Raw genomic sequence first — 19500 nt, forward strand, 5'->3', positions numbered from 1 at the left:
AAACTAGCATTCTCAGTCAATAATGGCAAGTACGAGTTCTGTAGGCTCCCTTTTGGCTTAAAAAATGCGCCCAGCATCTTCCAGAGAGCTATCGATGACGTATTAAGAGAAGAAATCGGTAAAATATGCCATGTTTACGTGGACGATGTGATAATTTTTTCAGAAAGTGCTGAGCAACATTCAAAGGACATAGACCAGGTACTACACAAACTTCATGCCGCTAACATGCGAGTGTCCGCTGACAAATCCAAATTTTTTCAGGAAAGCGTCGAATTTCTTGGCTTTACAGTGTCTAAAGAAGGTATAAAGACATGCCCCGATAAAGTCAGGGACATTTTGGACTTTGCTATTCCCAAATCCTTGAGGGCCTTACGCTCATTCTTGGGATTGGCCGGCTATTACAAACGATTCGTAAAGGACTACGCTGCGATTACAAAGCCCCTAACAAAATACTTGCGTGGGGAAAATGGAAATATCGGTGCTAACCAATCCCGGAAAATCGAAATAACATTAAATGAAGAAGCACTTAACGCCTTTGGTAGAATTAAAAAGATTCTTGTATAAGAGGACGTACTGCTCCTTTACCCAGACTACAAACAGCCCTTTGATCTGACAACGGACGCCTCTTCACATGCCATAGGCGCTGTTTTGTCGCAAAACGGCAGACCCGTCACCATGATCTCGAGAATTCTGTCTCAGACAGAGGAAATCTATGCGACCAATGAACGAGAGCTCTTGGCGATCGTATGGGCCCTACAAAAATTGCGTAACTATTTGTACGGCGTAAAGTACCTAAACATCTATACAGATCATCAACCACTCACCTTCGCTCTGTCCGATAAAAACCAAAATGCAAAGATGAAAAGGTGCGCGCTTTTGTTGAGGAGTTTTCACCCAAGTTTCACTACAAACCCGGTAAAGAAAACTTTATCGCCGATGCACTTTCCCGGCAATACATAAATGCCTTGGATCATGAGGTAGATACAGAAAGTATGGCCACCAACAGCGAGTAGTCACTCACTCAAGCAATATCTACAGTAAAGAACCCCATTAATTGTTTCCAAACTCAGATTATTCTGGAAGAGGGAGCCAAATTACCGGTTAGCACGTCAATCCTCTCTAAGACACGAGTGAGGCATCGAATATCGTTCAGTAAACTACAGGATTTACGGAAATCCATTAAACAATTTGTTAACCCGAACGTCGTTAACGGGTTGCTATGCGAACTCCCCACTCTGGCACTGATCCAAAGCGAACTTACCACATATTCCCGGGAATAAAGTTCCGTCAACCTACAAAACAGGTTATCGACGTTTTCAATAAGGAAGACCAAAGAGAAATCCTCCAAACCGAACACAGTCACGCACATAGATCCTGTCGCGATTATGAACAACAAGTCCTAGAGAATTACTACTTTCCTGACTTAAGGAAAATGTTAAAAAAAATAGTTTCAAATTGCAAAATTTTTCACGAAGCCAAATACCGACGACATCCCCCAAACCCTGAAATAGGGTCAACCCCCATACCTTCCTACCCAGGAGAAATCCTTCACGTTGACATTTATTCAACAGACAAAACGCAATTTTTTCTCACAACAATAGATAAATTCTCTAAATTTGCAATAGTTTTTCCAATAAAATCTAGAGCCATACTAGATATTAAGGAACCAATCTATGAACTCCTCAACCTTTACGAAAACACTAAAGTTCTGGTTTGCGATAACGAGAGGTTATTGAATTCTGAGACTATTAGAGCAATCCTAAAAAACCACTTCGGAGTCACGATCTACACCACACCACCGGCTCATAGTACGACTAACGGCCAAGTGGAAAGGTTCCACAGTACATTAACGGAAATCGCACGCTGCCAAAAGCTCGAGACCTGCATTTCTGACACGGCCGCATTAATCCTGCTAGCCACGGCAAAATACAAACGCACCATATACTCCGTAACAGGCAAGAAACCCATAGATATCATACATGCAGCGCCTGACGAACTTCTTAACGAAATAAAAAACAAACTTATATGCACCCAACAAAATGACTTAAGAACATACAATATAAAAAGACAAACAAGACAATATAAGTCAGGAGAAAAAGTTTTTGTAAAGACCAACAGGAGAATAGGAAACAAATTTACTAGACTTTACACCGAAAAAACAGTCCAAAACGATTTAGGTACCTATGTTTTAATAGACGGACGTAAAGTTCACAAATCCAACTTAAAAAACTAAAACTTCTCCCTCCTCCTTAGGATAACCCCACTCTTGGCAATGAACCATTGGACTACCGCGAGGATATTCAACTATACTACCTCTCACTACATTCCATTAACAACAGAAAAAGTAATCCTCCATGAACAATACGAGTTTTTACTACACACGACAAACTTATCAAAATTCGAGACGATAGCGGAAGAGACGGACACAATATTAAAGCAATTTCCGCATTCCCACGCCAGGCAACTACTTCGAAACGACGCTAACGAAATATTAAAACTACTAGACGCGGTCAGAGTACTTCACCGACATGCGCGAAGCATCAATATCCTAGGGACTGCATTAAAGTACATAACCGGCACCCCGGACTTTGATGACTTTCAAACAATTGAGACCAGAGCCGGAGCCCTAATACAAGCAAACGAACAGCAGGCAACAATTAATTTAGTTACACAGAAACAAATAAACGAATTGACGGTGACAGTTAATAAACTTTTAGCACAGGCAAAACGGACACAGATCGACACTGGAAATCTCTTTTCTATAGTCAGTGCTAGAAATAAAGCGGTGATAATGGAATAAGAAACCATTAAAACGTCTGTAGCTCTAGGAAAAGTAAATGTTATTAACCCCATTCTGCTTAATGACATGGATATAAATAATATATTAGCTGCTGAGCTCTCTACAATTACCAGTATAGCTGACATACTTTCTGTTTCTAAACTTAAGATATTTCAAAATACGCAATTTATTTATTTCATTATTAAATACCCAAAAATAGCTAGAGTTTGTAATAAAGTAAAGTTGCTGCCCGTAATCCAGGAAGGAAAGATTATTTCCTTAGAAACAAATCTTATTGCCGAATGCAACAGATAATATATCCCACTTTATAATTGCAAGGAAGCCATAATAGCAAACTTCTGCCAACCCTTGAAAGAAAGTCCCTGTGTACGACAACTATTGAACCAGCACTTCGCAGATTGCAAATCCAAATCCGCCGATCACGTTCCCGCTCTTGAGGAGATCGATAAGGGCGTAATTCTAATTAATGATCAACCCGCTGTAATAAAAAATGAAAATTTGACAAGATTAACTAGAGGAACCTTTTTGATAACATTCAAAGGCGAAATTACGATAAACTCCACCGTTTATAGCAATTGGAATGAGGTAATACTTTCGCATCACTTCCACACCTACAAAGAGTTAATATAAAAAATCAGAATCTTATTGAAACCCGCTCCATACAATCGGGAACCGCGTTGCTCCTAATCCCAATTGCCACAGCTATGAGCATAGCAATATTTCTGCGAAAACGACAAAGAAATATGGTAGTACTGAAGAACATCATAAAGGAAACCGGGGACGCTTTTACTTCAAGAGGGGGAGTAGTTAGCACAGGTAGCCAAACATCCGCTCATGAGAATTCATATGGCTTATTGTAGAAGAGTGATATTGTCGAGCTCTGTGGTTTTGTGTGCCAAGTGAACATGTCGAAAAGACGTAAATTGCTTTTGGGTTTTTAAGTTTCAATAAATATCTAAACGAAATAAAAGAGGAGGAAAATAGGAAAAAACAAGAATTTGGAGTCGCGAAATTTATTTAGATCGTGACCGAGAAAATGTGTACGAAAATTTAATAAAGAAATTGGAAGCAGAAGGTGATGAATTTTACAAAAAATTTGTAAGAATCACTTTTGTTGAATTTGAAGAAATTCATCAAAAGATTGGACCTTTGATACGAAAAAAGTGCACAAATATGAGGAAAGCAATTAGTAGTCGTAATCGTCTAGCTGTCACTCTATTCTATTTGCCATCAGGTAATTATTTCTAAGAAATTAATCAACAATTTTACCTGAGTTGAATGTGCTTTTTTTTAAATAGGCGATAGTTTCAACAACTTGTTGGTAAAATAATCACTGACGTGTGTGAAGCTATTTACAACATACTAAAAGAAGATTATTTGAAGGTAAATATAAAAACATAAATTTATTTAATACATTTGCCTTTGGGTGAACACTTTGGTATTCTTAAAACTAAAATTAAATTGAAAGAATGGAAAAACTAATAGTCATTCTCTTTCTTGGGAGGCAAGTCTTGTAGACAAACATTTCAAACTTTCAATACCTTCAGCGTGCCACTTCAATCCCAATTCTTCAGCAAAAGCTTCGTCTTGTTTACCAATTCGATTCAATATAGATGCCAACCCTTCACCATATTCATCATATTTATCTTTTTTATTTAGCTCCTCCAAAAAAACCTTGATATATTTGTTCTCTTTGAAGTGTTGCTGCTTCGCTCTTTATTCACCAACATCGTATGCTGATGCAGAAGAAAACGGTGCATTAATTCCTGGTAACTGGCGTTTGGACTCACCAGAAGAACTAATTTCTCTAGCTCCAGTTCAAACACAAAACGCAACAAATGAAGCAAAAGAGATTCAAAAGGAAATAACAGAATTTTTTGTTACTCAAGCAGGTGAAGTTCCATTTCAATACCGAATGTGTGGATATAATAATTAATTGAATCAAATAATTTTGTTTAGACTTTAGAGAATATAATAAAAATAAAGTGATAAATTCTTACCAAATTATCTATAGGTCCGGCTTTTGTCATTTCATTATACAAAAAGGAAAAGTTTTTTGTAAATCTCCATTCTTTTTAAGTGCCACCTGCACAACCATTTTTTGGAAGTTTTTTATAATTTTTCTGGTATGTTTGCTTCATGCTTCGGAACCTCAACTTTGCTTCTTCACCAGTGCAGTCTAATTGTTTACCCAATTCTTCATATAAACGTGATTTTGCATTTATATCCATATACTGAGCATCACTTTTTCTCCACAGCATAGGATTTTCTTCATGAAATTCGAACAATTCGATGTATTTTTCATCACTCCATTTCTATAAACAAAATATATAAGTTATCACGCGACGCAAGAATGTAATTGAAGGAGCCCCAAAATATTGCGCGTGGCCTGAGTCAGCAACAAGTAGCGCACTCAGAATCATGAACGGAAATAACAAGTTTTAACTTGCATCCAAAAGTTGTGCGTGGACTGAGTCAGCAATTATACGTTCTCACGTCTGCCAATACCATCAGCACATATTCGTTCTCACGCCTGCAAATACCAGCTCGCAACACCACAACTGCTACGCAGCGGCGGCAGCAACAGCAACAGGTAGCTTGAGGGTAGTTTATAATTAGAATAACTTTCAGTATAATGTTTGGTGCTCTTCGAGCTGGACGCGCTCCACTCGAATGCTCGTAATAAAGTCAATAAAAACAAAATAGGCATTTTGAATTAATTGGCGCCAAATGTGGGGCTGTGTTTAAGCAAAGTAGTTTGTCGGTGTCGGTTAAAAACGAGCAACTACAATCAACCAGCTGCCACAAACAATCAGGATTATGCCGCTGAAAGTCGATCGAATCAAGGACCAGCCAGCAACTGCAATCAAAGAGCTTTCGTAAACGAGCAGCAGCTATTCCATTGGCGGATCAGGACAGGAGGAAGATCGAAGCAGCCGGCAATAATGAATTTAATGTAAGTTGAGAAACTCGAATTTCAATTTTAGAATCAATGATCTAAACATTGAAGGTACCTCTTGTTAAAAAATAAAATATATTAAGAAATTTAAACTCTAATAGTTTACGGTGCACCCGGTATTTATTTCGTGGAAATAGTAATAACTTTTTCAATGATTAATTTAGGAATAGTGAGGAGTATTTGGTTACACGGTATATGAATAGGCCAACCGTCAACTTAATTGACTTAGCCTCTAGCTTTGAAAATATTAAATTATCAGAAGAAGAAGAAGTCAAAATGAACGAAACCCAGCTTACACAGATAGTAAACGCGGCGGTCACTGCTGCTTTAATGCAGAAGCGGGAGTTTGAGAATAGGCTTAAGGTCATGCTGGACCAAATTGATAACTTATTCCAAAAACCCACTATAACGACTTACGAAAAAATTAAGATAGTAGCGGGTAGAACCTGCGAAGAATCGCTGGACGTTGTAAAGTCTCTACCCGAATTAGCGGCACATAACGCATATGAGATTTTTAAGGACTACGATGGTAGCTCACGGCACTACCAAGCCGTTACCATTATAAGAAATAAAATTCGAGGCGCTGCCGATGCGCTTTTATCGTCGTTTAGCACTGTCTTAAATTTTAGCGCTATTATAGCCCGCTTAGATTTCACTTACTCCGATAAGCGGCCGATCTACTTAGTCGAGCAGGAATTGTCGACGTTGAGGCATGGCTCTTCCACTGTGCTCGAATTTTATGATGAGGTTGAGAAAAAACTCTCCTTACTTGCTAATAAAACCAAAATGTCTCATGAAGAAAGTATTGCAGGCGCAATTAACGATTAACGAGAAATATAGGGCCAACGCTCTTAGAGTGTTCATTTCTGGGTTAAGGAAGCCCCTTTGCGATATTCTCTTCGCATCGCAACCTAGTGACTTGCCATCCGTCCTGGCACTCGCTCAGGAAGTCGATGCGAATCATGAACGTTACATTTTCGCAGCAAGCTTTGCAAATAGAGCATCTGATGTGACCAAAAAAGCAGAGAGCAGCCAAAGGGGAAAAGATAACAATAATCAAAACATGCTAAATAGAACAAAATCGGATAATCAGACAAACCCTCATTTCGTAAGGCAGCACCGGGGTGATAAGCAAAATATTGGCCAATACCGCCAACAAAATTTTCAGCAGAACCGTCAAACAGGATATCGGAACTCTCAGCCGCGACAGGAACCAATGGATGTGGATCCCTCATATTCTCACCTACGGCAATTAAAAAGTAACGTAAGAGACGACGGTGGTCAAAAGCGTCAGGCAGCGTCTGACCGTCGAACAGGACCAAAACTGCAAAAGGTAAACAATTTGAAGGAAGATCGAAATACCGAGTTAAGCTCAGACTCTTACGAGGAGTTATCTGAGCCAGTTGTTGAGGACCTAGAGGCAGAAGAAGTGAATTTTTTAGGGGTAAGTCCCTCCTGCCCTGGATTTCTAAGTCACTAGGTGGGCGGGAGGTAAAGTTTCTTGTCGACACCGGTGCCTCCAAAAACTACATCACGCCTCTAGAGGGCCTAAAAGGAGTGAAGCCTGTTGATAAGGAATTCACGGTGAAATCCATTCACGGATTCACCAATATTGGAAAAAAATGCAAGGTACACTTGTTTGGAGTGGTATCTGAATTTTTCGTCCTGCCAAATCTAACTCTCTTTGATGGAATAGTAGGTTTGGACTTGCTGAACAAGGTTCAAGCAAATATTAATTTGAAAAACAAGCAACTAAGAAGTCACGCGGCCAATAACGTGCAGCAACTAAAGTTAGGGCAAAGTAGTGTAGGTATTTAGACGCTAACGTCGCTCTTATGTAGCCAGTTATTTCAACTCTTCCGCTGAGACTATCTGCCCTTGGGATTACTAAGGAAATAAAATTTTCTAAAAACAAATTCTAAAGGAATTGTATTACTTATAGATATAAAGTTCAATTGTAGAATAGCGAACACTAAAAATTTTGCAAATAAAACTAAGAAACAAAACATAAGGAGTTTCTTTACTGGCTAATTCTTAAGAATTATTAAATGAATCGCTTATCATTTTATTTAAAAAGTGATATTTCAAGCAAAAGTTTAAAACTATTTCATGACAATAAAAGGCGATAATTTAAATTATAAAAGACCTAATATATATAATTTCTTTACAATAATCTACACCAATTATTTAAAATAATAAAATGTATGGTGAAGTGATATGTGAAAGTGAAAGACAAAAAAAAACAATTTACAAAGAAAAGTGATTTTGAAAAAAAGCTATAATCAAAAGCAGAAAAGTTTAGGAAAATTATAAGAATAACCATTAGCTCGTTCATCAGTAGTACGGAGTATTTACTATCCACAATCAACAACGGCGAGCTCCAAAAATAAAAATAAGGATAATGTTTCCTCGAGCTACACAAGGGGAGGCAAAGGATATAATGAACATACCTCAATTAGACAACTGGCAGCTCATCAAGGATGCACCCTGTGGGTTATTCCTAATTACCTAGTATTCCTTACTTCTATTATTTCGTTTAACTATTGTATTACTATCGCTGTAAGGATTTCTTTTACTATGGATTGCCGTAATAAACAGACGTGTCTTAGTCCTGCGTTCGATTTAATCATTAATATAATTTCTGGTGCCTCCAGTGAGGACTAAGAACTTTTTTAATTTTGAGAATTTTAATTGGCGGTTTCCGTAAATAAATTGGTTTGACGTTATCCTAAAGAATTCAAGCAATATTTTTGGATAAAATCTTCGTTGTAATTGTAAATTGTAAAGCATGCCCGCACTTTACATACGTAGATTGAACATGGCATAAATCAATCTTCGCCAGTTTCATGCATCTGCTGTTTCCCGCACAATGAAACAGGTGCGCAAGGCGTGCATAGGTGGATTAGATGCATCCAAGGTTGAGCAACTGTTGAATTCGGCGAGATCTCATTACGAGCGCATGGTCATAAACAACGAGGCGCTCTGAGTCTTGCGAAAGAAGAGGAGTTGGAAGTGCAATCAGCATGGAATGCACATTGACTTACGTTCCAGCCTGATGCGCTTACGTCCGAGCAAGAGTGACGAGATGTACACTCCTACGGAGTGTAATATGAATTCGTAGGTCGAGTTGACGAGTTGAAGTTGGAGCCGCTACATATTCCATCATTTGATGGCGCGTTACATAATTGGTTGGCATTTAATGACGGTGAACAACCGAGAATTGCCCACCGGGTACAAACTTGGTAAGCTGCGACAAGCTGTTTCCTGCTATGCGGTGCCATTAGTGGGTGGGATTTATTCAGGGGGTTACGAAGAACTGTGGGCAGCTTTGAAGGAACGATATGACAACCCCAAGCAGTTGGCTGAAATTCATGTTGCACGTTTCCTAAACCTTTCGTTGGCATCAGAGGAGTCAGCGCAATCATTGTTGCATATTGTGGATATGGTTAGCGGTTCTCTGCGTTCGTTAGCTGTTTTGAATTTGCCAGTTCAAGAGTGCGATGCATTAACGGTACCTATTGTCGTATCAAAACTCCCTCCTACAACAAAGCGCGAATGGTGCATGCACTGCTTCCCAACGGAATTATCAAGCTTATCGGAGCTATGTACTCAAGTTCTTAAAGAAAATGGCTCAAAGTTTGTCAACGGAGCTTGTTAAAGTCGTAGATGGTACCGATACATCCAGTCGTCAACATCAGCGCGTATCAACGTCGCGTACCGTCAAATGCAACCATTCAATGGAAGAAGCAAAATTCCAATATTATCACAATCTTCATAAGGTCACGCGTTGTCCAACGTTATTGGACTTACCACCGGAAATGCCCGATTCCGATGCCCTCAGGAAAACAGGCCTATGTTTTAATTACTTGAGGTCAGGGCATATGTCTAAACAGTGTCCATCTGGAGGACGCCGTCAATGTGGCCGCAGACATAAGACCATTTTTTGTCGAGAGCCACAAAGGTCTGCTCCTCCTCCCACCACAAGGAGAGTGGGAACTACTACAACTACTAAACCTCAGCCTGGTCTACCCTTAATGCCAGCTCAAGCTACGTTATGATATCACGAGTCTGTTATTGGATGCCATGTTCGGGGTGACCAGGTCATACTTCTTGCAACAGCATGTGCAAGTTAAGACATAATGCCCAATTTCCAGTTGCTTACGAATGTGGTGAGGCCAATACAACATCTTGCCTCATCAGCAGATTGTGTGGGCAACGACCGCCACTAAAGCAACGACATATCATTCGCCGGTCTGCAGATTACGTTAACAATAACAACCACCAAGGCGGACAGCAAGCCACACGCAAGTGAGCGTTCTTACATAAACAGTGTCAATAGCCGATTGCGTAAACAGTTGACCAGCGATAGTTGCTTGCACTATCACCAATTGGATAAACAATTGTATGAAGCAGAGTCAGCACGACGTAGACGTCAAAGCCGGCAGCGCCGACTACTGAATATGCGTTCTTAGGGCTTAATGGTTAAGTTAGGTTTTGGGCTAGAGTAGATTTAAGTTGAGCATAAGCCGGAACACATGGGTCCTGGCCAATAAAGTGTATTTGCAAAACAAACAACTAGTGTAATTATTGCAGCGTCCGATGACCGGCTCATACACATCATATAGTGATTACAGCATACATCATTTACTGGCGCCCAACGTGGGGCACGAAGAGGAAAATTAGCGATCAACAATCAACAACCCAGCCACAGAGCAACGGAATTACCATATTTATTGAAAAATCATGTAAGTGAATGGCACCGCCAATCGTCATCATTTGTGAAATTAATAAAGCATCATTACATAAAGAGTGAAGTGATCTTTTCTTTTAATTTTTTTTGTTTTGGTGGCCGTTAACGATTGTGCCGCGTTTGAGTGAAAAAATACTTGTGTGTGTTAGTTTGTTCAGGGTCTAATGAGCCACCCCCCTCACAATAAAGAGCTTTACGATAACTCAGTGCAGGAATTAATAAACCATACTAGCAGGTTACGTGTGGCAGACGTAGTGGAAACAGAAACGGGTATGGACGCAAGACAGGTACAAGCGGTGTTAGAAGCCGCATTGGCGGCACAGGCCGCTCAATGGGAACAGGTTATTGATGAAAAAATTAGGGAAGTTAGGAACGAGATGAGTGCATTGAGGGTCACGACCCCTGAAGTAGAAAGCTACCAGAAAGTCGCGATAGTGCAGGGAAAATCGTGTAGTCAGACGTTAGACCTCGTCAAGTCATTGCCAGAGTTTGATGGTAAACAAGAGGAATATATTTCGTGGAGGCAGGCAGCGATGGCCGCCTACGTATTATTCGAACCTTATGAAGGCAGCGTAAAGCATTACGAGGCAGTGGGTATCATTCGGAATAAGATTAGGGGTTGAGCGAATAATATACTGGCCTCATTTAACACAGTTTTAAATTTTAAGGTGCGCATTCTTCAACAAGAGTTAGATATCTCGCGTCAGGGCGATTTGAGCTTTTCACAGTACTATGATGAGTTAGAAAGGAAATTGACCCTCATAATAAATAAAACGCTTATGACATATGATGCAGCTGCTGCAGCTGTCCTAAATGAAAAATTTAGATGTGATGCCCTAAACAAGTTCGTATCGGGTTTAAAAAGACCCCTACACCAGGCTGTATTCCCAGCTAGACCAAAGGATCTACCAAGTGCCTTGGCACTAGCCCGCGAGGCTGAGTCGAGTCACGATAGGTACACTTACGCTAAAAATGCCGAAGAGAGAGCTCAAAAGTCAGGGGGTCGAAAATCCCAAACTCGGCGGCAAAATAAATATTCACAGAATAGTGGCGGAGATGGCAATCATGCAAAAAATCCCCATTATTTCAAGAGTCAGGGCAGAAATAATGCAGGAAAGGCTTCATCATTTAGCAACGCGAAAATGATAGGGATATTCTTTGCAGAGGCCCCGAACCTATGGACGTCGATCCTAGTTCGTTTAAATTTAGGCACCCAACGGAATACCAACAGGCACAAGCTGCCGGTATTCACAATGCTCCCGTTTAGGGAAATAAGAGACAGAATAATTCAGAGCGTATGACAGATTTTAGGCGTCAAAGGATCAACAATTTGAATCACTCGTATGTTGATTTCAGGATTTCCTAGCGAATGAGGTTGCTGCCGCAACTGCAGTAGCAGAGGTAGACAATGAAAATGGGGTTGACTACGAAAGTGACTCTATTAATTTTTTAGAGGCCACTCCCGGCTACCGTTCCTTGAGCGGATGGAACGGACGGAAAACACTAAGGTTTTTAATTGACACGGGGGCGGCAAAAAATTATGTCAGGCCCGTAAAGGAGCTTAAAGGCGTAAAGCCGGTAGACTCCCCGTTTAATGTGAACTCTATCCATGGGTCCAATATAATCATACAGAATGCCTGATAAATATTTTCGGGGTAACATCCCCATTCCTTGTGTTGGATAGTCTAACACTGTTCGACGGAATCATAGACCTTGACCTGCTAACGCAGATGGGTACGACTATTGACCTAGACGGAGGCAAAATAAATTATGGTACCATGTCAAAGATCTGCAATATCATAAGTGCAGCAACGTTAACTTTACAAATGTCAACGACATACAGGTACGAGTACCAAGTTCAGTGAAGGCAGAATTTAAAAAAAAAATGATCCTGAAAAGGATTAAGGCATTCGCAGACTCTATCGATCTGTTGCCATTTAACACTTCGGTTGTGGCCACGATCCGAACCAAAGATAACGAGCCTATTTATTCGAAGTTGTACCCTCCCCCAATGGGAGTAGCAGATTTTGTCGAAAAGGAAATAAGAGAATTGCTACGCAATAAAATCATTAGACCGTCAAGGTCCCCTTACAATAACCCAACCTGGGTCGTAGATAAAAAGGGTTACGACGAGTTAGGCAACAAAAACAAACGTCTGGAATAAGAATATCCAAAAATGAACGGAAAGAACCCTGCGCTATTGGTTTCCATGCTTGATGATCTAAATGACAAAAAAGGCAATTCATATATTTTGATAATTTATTTACTTCAGTTTGTGTCCTATGATTCCTAGGTCTTGCCCTTTGCCTGATAAAAAGGCTCTAAAAAGAAACAACGTCGACAGAAATATACATAACCAAATGGACTGACAACTTTGTTTTTTTACTCTTCCTTACTTTATCTCGAAATGTGAATGTTCCTTTGTTATTTAAGTGAAATGTAAAATACAAAATAAAAAAGTATGAGGACCAACGTGACGTATACGTCACAGGCTCCTGGCACGCCCCCTGTGAACATTTAGATCTTTTCTTTTCGGATTTTAATTTAGCACCTCAAAATTAGTATGTCCTACAAGTTTCAATATTTTACGTAAATTTTAAGCGTTCTGCCTTTAATGGGTTAAGAGGAGCACATAGTGCTTAGTAAAATTAAATTGAAAAATATTAAAATTTAAAGTGGAGAAACAAATTGGTTAATACAGATTATTGAATTATAAAACTGGAGAAACAATTTTTATTTCCTCGATAACAGCCGTAAGGACTTGAGGATTAATGTACACAACCAAAAACATAGAAGACTTAACATAACAATACGGGAGCAGCGAACATACAAGCATACTAAACATATCAGAGAGCATACTATATGAAGTATACAAACACATAATATTTATTCAACATGACACGGCAGTTACATATAAGTTAACACAACAAATATTTATTTCAACATAACAACATTCATTGCAACAATGTCGCAATACTAATTGCAACATTGTTAAAGTTCAACAACATACAGACATTTGTTAAAACAAACATCCGCTGCAACTCCCAGAATCGATCGACATTATTGCTGATCAATAAATAGTAATGAAAATAAACAATCATCCAGTTCAATATATTGTAAATTCTGCTGACCATTCAGCCATTATTCAACTATTATACCATTTCCTTTGGTATTACAAAAATCAATGAAAATGATACAAAACAAAATCACTTTGTTCACAATATTTCCTAGAATCTGAATAACGTATTAAGTTTTGAGCTTATTACCTTTGTAATCATTTAAGTAAATCTGATTTATAAGCAAATACTTACTTACTGCATTGCAAACCATATGTAATAAGTATTTAAAATTTGCAAGCAATAATTCATTGCAATGTTAACTCCAATGATTATAATTAGTAAAGTGAAAGTTGAGTCTGATTCTAATATCCAAACCACCTGGTTTAATTCTTTAGTGTTAATTAGGTATTAGCTTTTTAAAAACGTTTGAATGCGACCGTAATATAAAATTGGCGCAGTCGCTAGGATCCTTATAAAGTGGTAAATAAAGGATTCAGTAAAACGAACCGTGTTCAAAAAAAAAAAAAAAATCCCCCCCGGAAATCATTATATCCTATATTTTATATAAATCCCAAAACTAATTCTGCGATTCTGTAGCGAACTCAGGAGTTGACCAGACCCTCCAGAATATAAACAATTAAAAAACACCGCCGAAGGTGCAGTGAACATTTATTGTGAAATTACTCTGGCAAAAGTGTACAGTGAATGCTAATAAAGCCAACACCACGCTATATGTATAAATGTAAGTTAGCACGAACCAAGCATAAAGTGCAACTATGTCAACAACCCCGAAATTACAGCGCAAGCGACAACTGGTAAATTCTGCCGATGCAACCTCAGCACATCCGGCACATGCCAATCGAACATGCAATCGAATTGCTTATACTAATTCTAGGAAATAGATCACGCCACTTAATAATTCCGTGGCTTAGAATAACTATAAATTAACCAAATTGTTAAATTTAAGTTTGAGTCGTTTTTGGTCAATAAAGCGGACACGCTGTCCGATTAAAAAATAATTTTTTTGGTATTCCCAACGCGGGAATACATAATTGGCGCCCGAGCAAATTCAGTCGGTCCGGTAGGAAAACTGGCGCCCGGTTGAAAAAGTATTTTCGATAGCGGTCCCTGAGTAACAAAAGTAAAAAGGAGGCATCGACGTGCCAGCCTTATGGAAAGACATAGCAGCAAGTGAAGTGAAAAAGTTTAGGCCAGCGAAATAATTGTTGTGAAAAACATAAAAGCTTTAGCAGTGATAAAATACAACAAGCAACAATAACAAAGCAATTTAAATAGCGTTTATTGGCGACTACCAAATTGTAATTGTAACTAAAAGCGTAGATATGTATGTACGAAAGTAATTATTATAATTAACAAAACTGTAACAGAACAGTATTCTAAATTTGTGATTTTATATAAAACAGAAAACAAACACAAGCCTCATTATAAAATCCTAGTGTTAAAGATTAATTACGCGCGCGATCACACATGATAGTTAAAATCAAGCGAGTGAATGGCTAAAAATGTTTAGCCGAGCAGCACAAGCAACAACAACTATTGCTCACATAATCAACGACGGCTACTAAAATTTAAAGTTTACCGAGAAATTGAAAACAAAAGCAAAGCAACAAAAACGAGTGTAGTGTTTGATAGTGGGGCTGTACGATTTGCCAACGTTAACAACGAAGTAAACCAGCAGCAGCAGCATCCAGAAACATCAGGATTAGAGAAAAATGAATACGGGGAAATCATGACAATCATGCTGGTATTAGCATTGACGGTAGACACACAACAAATCGACATACAGGATTTAACGAATAATAACGGATATTTACCCATCAAAACTAACGAACTGAAAATAATTAATCACTATGACAAAACACTTCATTTTATCAACTTAACAGCCTACGAGGAAACAGTAGCCTTAATATCAAATAACATTAACATGCTAAAAACCACAACTTTTGAAGATAAACAAATTTTGAACACAGTTAATAGGAACTTTGCATTACTCCAATCAAAAATAAGCGGCTTACACCCTCATTTTAAATCAAAACGAGGACTTGTAAATATTCTAGGGAAAGGATTATAATATATAGCAGGTTCCATGGACAGTGATGACGAGACGAATTATCCACAACGAAAATGAATTATCCACAACAGCTAGTATGACGAATATAGTACGCGTTAATAACTTCATATCCGAGGAAATAAACAATATAACAAAACATATTAACCAACAGCAAATCTCAATAAGTCATTACATTAATACATTTAAGGACACCATACAAAATAAAATAAAGTCATTAGATGACAAGGTTCAATTTTTAGAGCACACATACCAAATAGAAAATGATATATCCTTTTTACGAAACCACATAGACGAAATAGGACAAATTATATTTTCCAGCAAAATAGGTATAATTCCTACGGACATCCTCACCAAATTTGAACTCGAATTAATTACAGATTTCGACAGTTACCAAAATATCAAGACAGCAGTAATATTTCAAAACAACAACATAATCATAATCCTCCTAATACCCCAATATTCACCAAATACCCTTTCACAAATCAGATTTGAACCACTTCCTAATATAGCTAACAAATCAATAGCCTTAGATACTTACGAAGTATTAATAGATTCAGAAAACAATATGTATGAAACATATGTAAAAAAAAATTTGGAGAAAAATTTAATAAAAATTCACAATAAATGTTTAGAAAATATATTGAAATTCGAAGAAGCAAATTGTAATTTAGAAACTATAGATAAAATAAATGTCACTGAAATAGTCCCTGGTATTCTAGTATTTAAGCATTTTGATGTAGAAATAGAACACAATTGCAATAAGCAAAAAATAAAACAGAAAGGCAACTTTCTTATCAAATTTGAAAATTGTTATATTAGTACGCTTAATAAGACGTATTCGAACATTAACATTAAAATATATGAAACATTTATTTTGCCAAATCGAATCACAAAAATTAAAGAGAGAAAGAATGTAACTGAACTTATTCTTAAATTAAAAAATCTTTATGTAAAACAAATAAATCACGAAAATAGTATCGAATTACTAATGAATAAAAATAAAAAGAGGAATTTAATCAGCATAGGCACTGATGTTATAATTATAACTATAATTTTAATAACAATTGTATACATCATTATAAAAAGTAAGCAAAAGCTAAATATTTCAATTGAGCCACCGCAAGCAACTTTAGCAAAAAGGGGACCATTTCTACAAATTTCAACACCACAAATGCATTAATCCCGATTGAGGACAATCGACTTAAGAGGGGAAGAGTTAGCTCGAACCAAGCATAAAGTGCAACTATGTCAACAACCCCGAAATTACAGCGCAAGCGACAACTGGTAAATTCTGCCGATGCAACCTCAGCACATCCGGCACATGCCAATCGAACATGCAATCGAATACATAATTTGTATAAGTTAACCGTAGTTAACGTACTGGAGTTCCCATGCTGCCAAAAATTGCAATGCATGCAGTCTGCATCGTTCACTTCATGCGCGATCAAATTAAATGTTTGGTCAGCTGTAGTAATTCGATGATGCTCGATGCATGAGCATGGCACATGTGCGTGGGAAGTGCTTATGGAAGCAATTAGAGACCGACGCTAACGGCAGCAGCGACGGTAAGAATAGTAGGCTAGCAGTAAGCTTACGAATTATTAAATAAACAGTTTTAGAACGAAACTCAACGTGTTAGTATCATTTTGGGTAGTCGACAACACCGTCGCTACGCCAAAGGAAGTTATAGAAAATTAATCAAAATAACTCTGGGTAATCGACAACACCGTCGTTACCCCAAAAGGAGTTATAGAAATTTGATTCAAAATAACTTATATGCAGAAATATAACGAAATATAAAGGAAAAGTTCAGAAGTGAAAACGACCTAAAAAAATTAAAAGGCGTTAATTCACCAGAACAAATTTTATAAATAAAAATGTTTGTGAAATTTTTGCAGTGAACACGTCTCAAAACCAAAAGAGCGTGAATTCACCAAAAATTTAAAGTTTAAAATGCGAGGTAACCGAACGCATAAGAAGCAAGTTTAAATCATCAAGGCAACGAGCCTTCGATAACAGGAGACAAATGGAAACCGAAAAGACTCAGATGGCAGCGGTCAATTCTTTGTTCTGGATTCAATTAAGCTGATGCTTACATTTCAGCTTTAGCTTTAAGATACTAAGCCCAAAATGTATAAATATTACTATTTGAGAAATAAAGATTTAATTTGTATCTGGCAATCCACGGGAATCGCTCGTATTTTTATTTCAACCGCACGTTCGCGGATATAATGTATGTGGGAATATAGATTGGTGGCAACTCCGCCAACGAAGACGGGTAGGTGGGATAAACAATAAGACCAAAAGAAAGAATCAGTCGTTAAACTGATGTCGTCGCCAGAAAGTGTTTCTTCGGTATTATACTCAATCTTGTATTTTCGGCATTTTGTGAAAATCAAATTTAATCCGCACTGTACTTTAACTCAACATAACATTTTCAATGTCATTGTGAGCTTAATTTTTATACAAACCATAATTAAAACTGTAATCAAAACCGTAATTGAAACTGAATTTAAAACTGTAATCAAAAAACTATAACTAAAAAGTTAAACAATAAAGTGTAATTTTGAAATTGTGGAAGTGTTTTTTATTTCAATCTGAAGCGTGTTGTGGTGGCAAAGTCCCACACATGTATATATATTTTTTTAGAATTCCCTCGTCGCGGGAATTAATTGGCGCCCAACGTGGGGCACGAGTTCAAAAGTGCCTACTAAAGTAAAAACAAAAATAAAAAGTAATAGTTTAACACGAAGTCAAAAGTGCCCTCCCAGAAAAAGAAGGGGAACAACTTCATTCAGATATTTTCTACCCACAGAAACTAAAATTTATGTTGAAATGTAGTCCTGCATATAACAACGATGCAACTCTGATGTATTTAAAATGAAATCGTATTGTAACTGAATTTGATTGTACCTACACATTTTTCTCACTCTTGTTTTAACCACTGAAGAATAAACACTTATTTATTAAAGAGTCTAACAAAATTTAACAGGTTATGGGCTCAGGTGCAAATTCCTGCGGTTCAAGTGATAAAGTGAATATAAAATATGAGTTCATCTCTATTTAATATTGAAAAATTAGATGAGTTTAATTATGACTCATGGAGTATACAAGTGAAAAGTGTTCTTGTGCACCAAGAGTTATGGTCAGTAATGTCAGGAGAAGCAACGTGTCCAGAAGGAGCTGTGGATGACAATGCGTTTGTTATCTAGAAGGCCAAGGATGAGAAGGCGATTGCAACTTTGATGTTGAGCATTGCGTCGACGCAGATAGCTCATGTATCATGCAAGACGTGAAGTGAGGCATGGAATACTCTACGTGAGATTCATAGGCCAAAGGGACCGGTGCGTAAGGTGACATTATTTAAGCGTCTTCTTGGTATGCGTATGAGCGACGGCGAATGTGTGCAGAAATATGTTTGCGATTCTACATCAGTTGTAGAAAAACTTAAAGAGATTGGAGTTAGTTTACAAGATGAGTTCTGTGTAATAATGTTACCCGCAAGCCTACCAAAATCATACGACAATTTGGTTGTGGCATTAGAAGTTATGACATCCACTTCACCATCACACACTGGAGAGAGAGTGAGAATATGTACACTTAACACTTTTTATTTAGTTTACATACTTACGTCATTAATACATAAATTGAAATAAACTAAGTTCTTTTGTTGTTTTCCACTTAATTTTGGGCAACGTATTTTTCATGAGAGGTATCGAACTCTTTAATTTTGATATTAAGAATTACATCGAATTTCATTTGTTTATAAAATAGTTGAAATTGCATTGACAATATTTGTAACCAAAATTCTAAAAAATTTTAAGTCCATTTCCGTTTTGC

General features: G+C 37.7%; 1 protein-coding gene across 1 annotated transcript; it reads left to right on the forward strand.

The window, feature by feature from the left end:
- Nucleotides 1-15478: 15478 nt before the first annotated feature.
- Nucleotides 15479-17224, forward strand: LOC125778931 (uncharacterized). Its single transcript, XM_049458727.1, has 2 exons — nucleotides 15479-15670; nucleotides 15736-17224. The coding sequence occupies exon 2, from the start codon at nucleotides 15737-15739 to the stop codon at nucleotides 16838-16840; it is 1104 nt and encodes a 367-aa protein (XP_049314684.1). The 5' UTR covers nucleotides 15479-15670; nucleotide 15736; the 3' UTR covers nucleotides 16841-17224.
- Nucleotides 17225-19500: the final 2276 nt, after the last annotated feature.

Source organism: Bactrocera dorsalis, chromosome 5 (assembly GCF_023373825.1).
Source record: "Bactrocera dorsalis isolate Fly_Bdor chromosome 5, ASM2337382v1, whole genome shotgun sequence".
In the NCBI taxonomy this organism is placed as follows: domain Eukaryota; kingdom Metazoa; phylum Arthropoda; class Insecta; order Diptera; family Tephritidae; genus Bactrocera; species Bactrocera dorsalis.

Excerpts from the sequence above, each read along its gene's own strand:
- LOC125778931 (XM_049458727.1), top strand. The coding sequence starts at position 15,737 with ATGACGAATATAGTACGCGTTAATAACTTCATATCCGAGGAAATAAAC.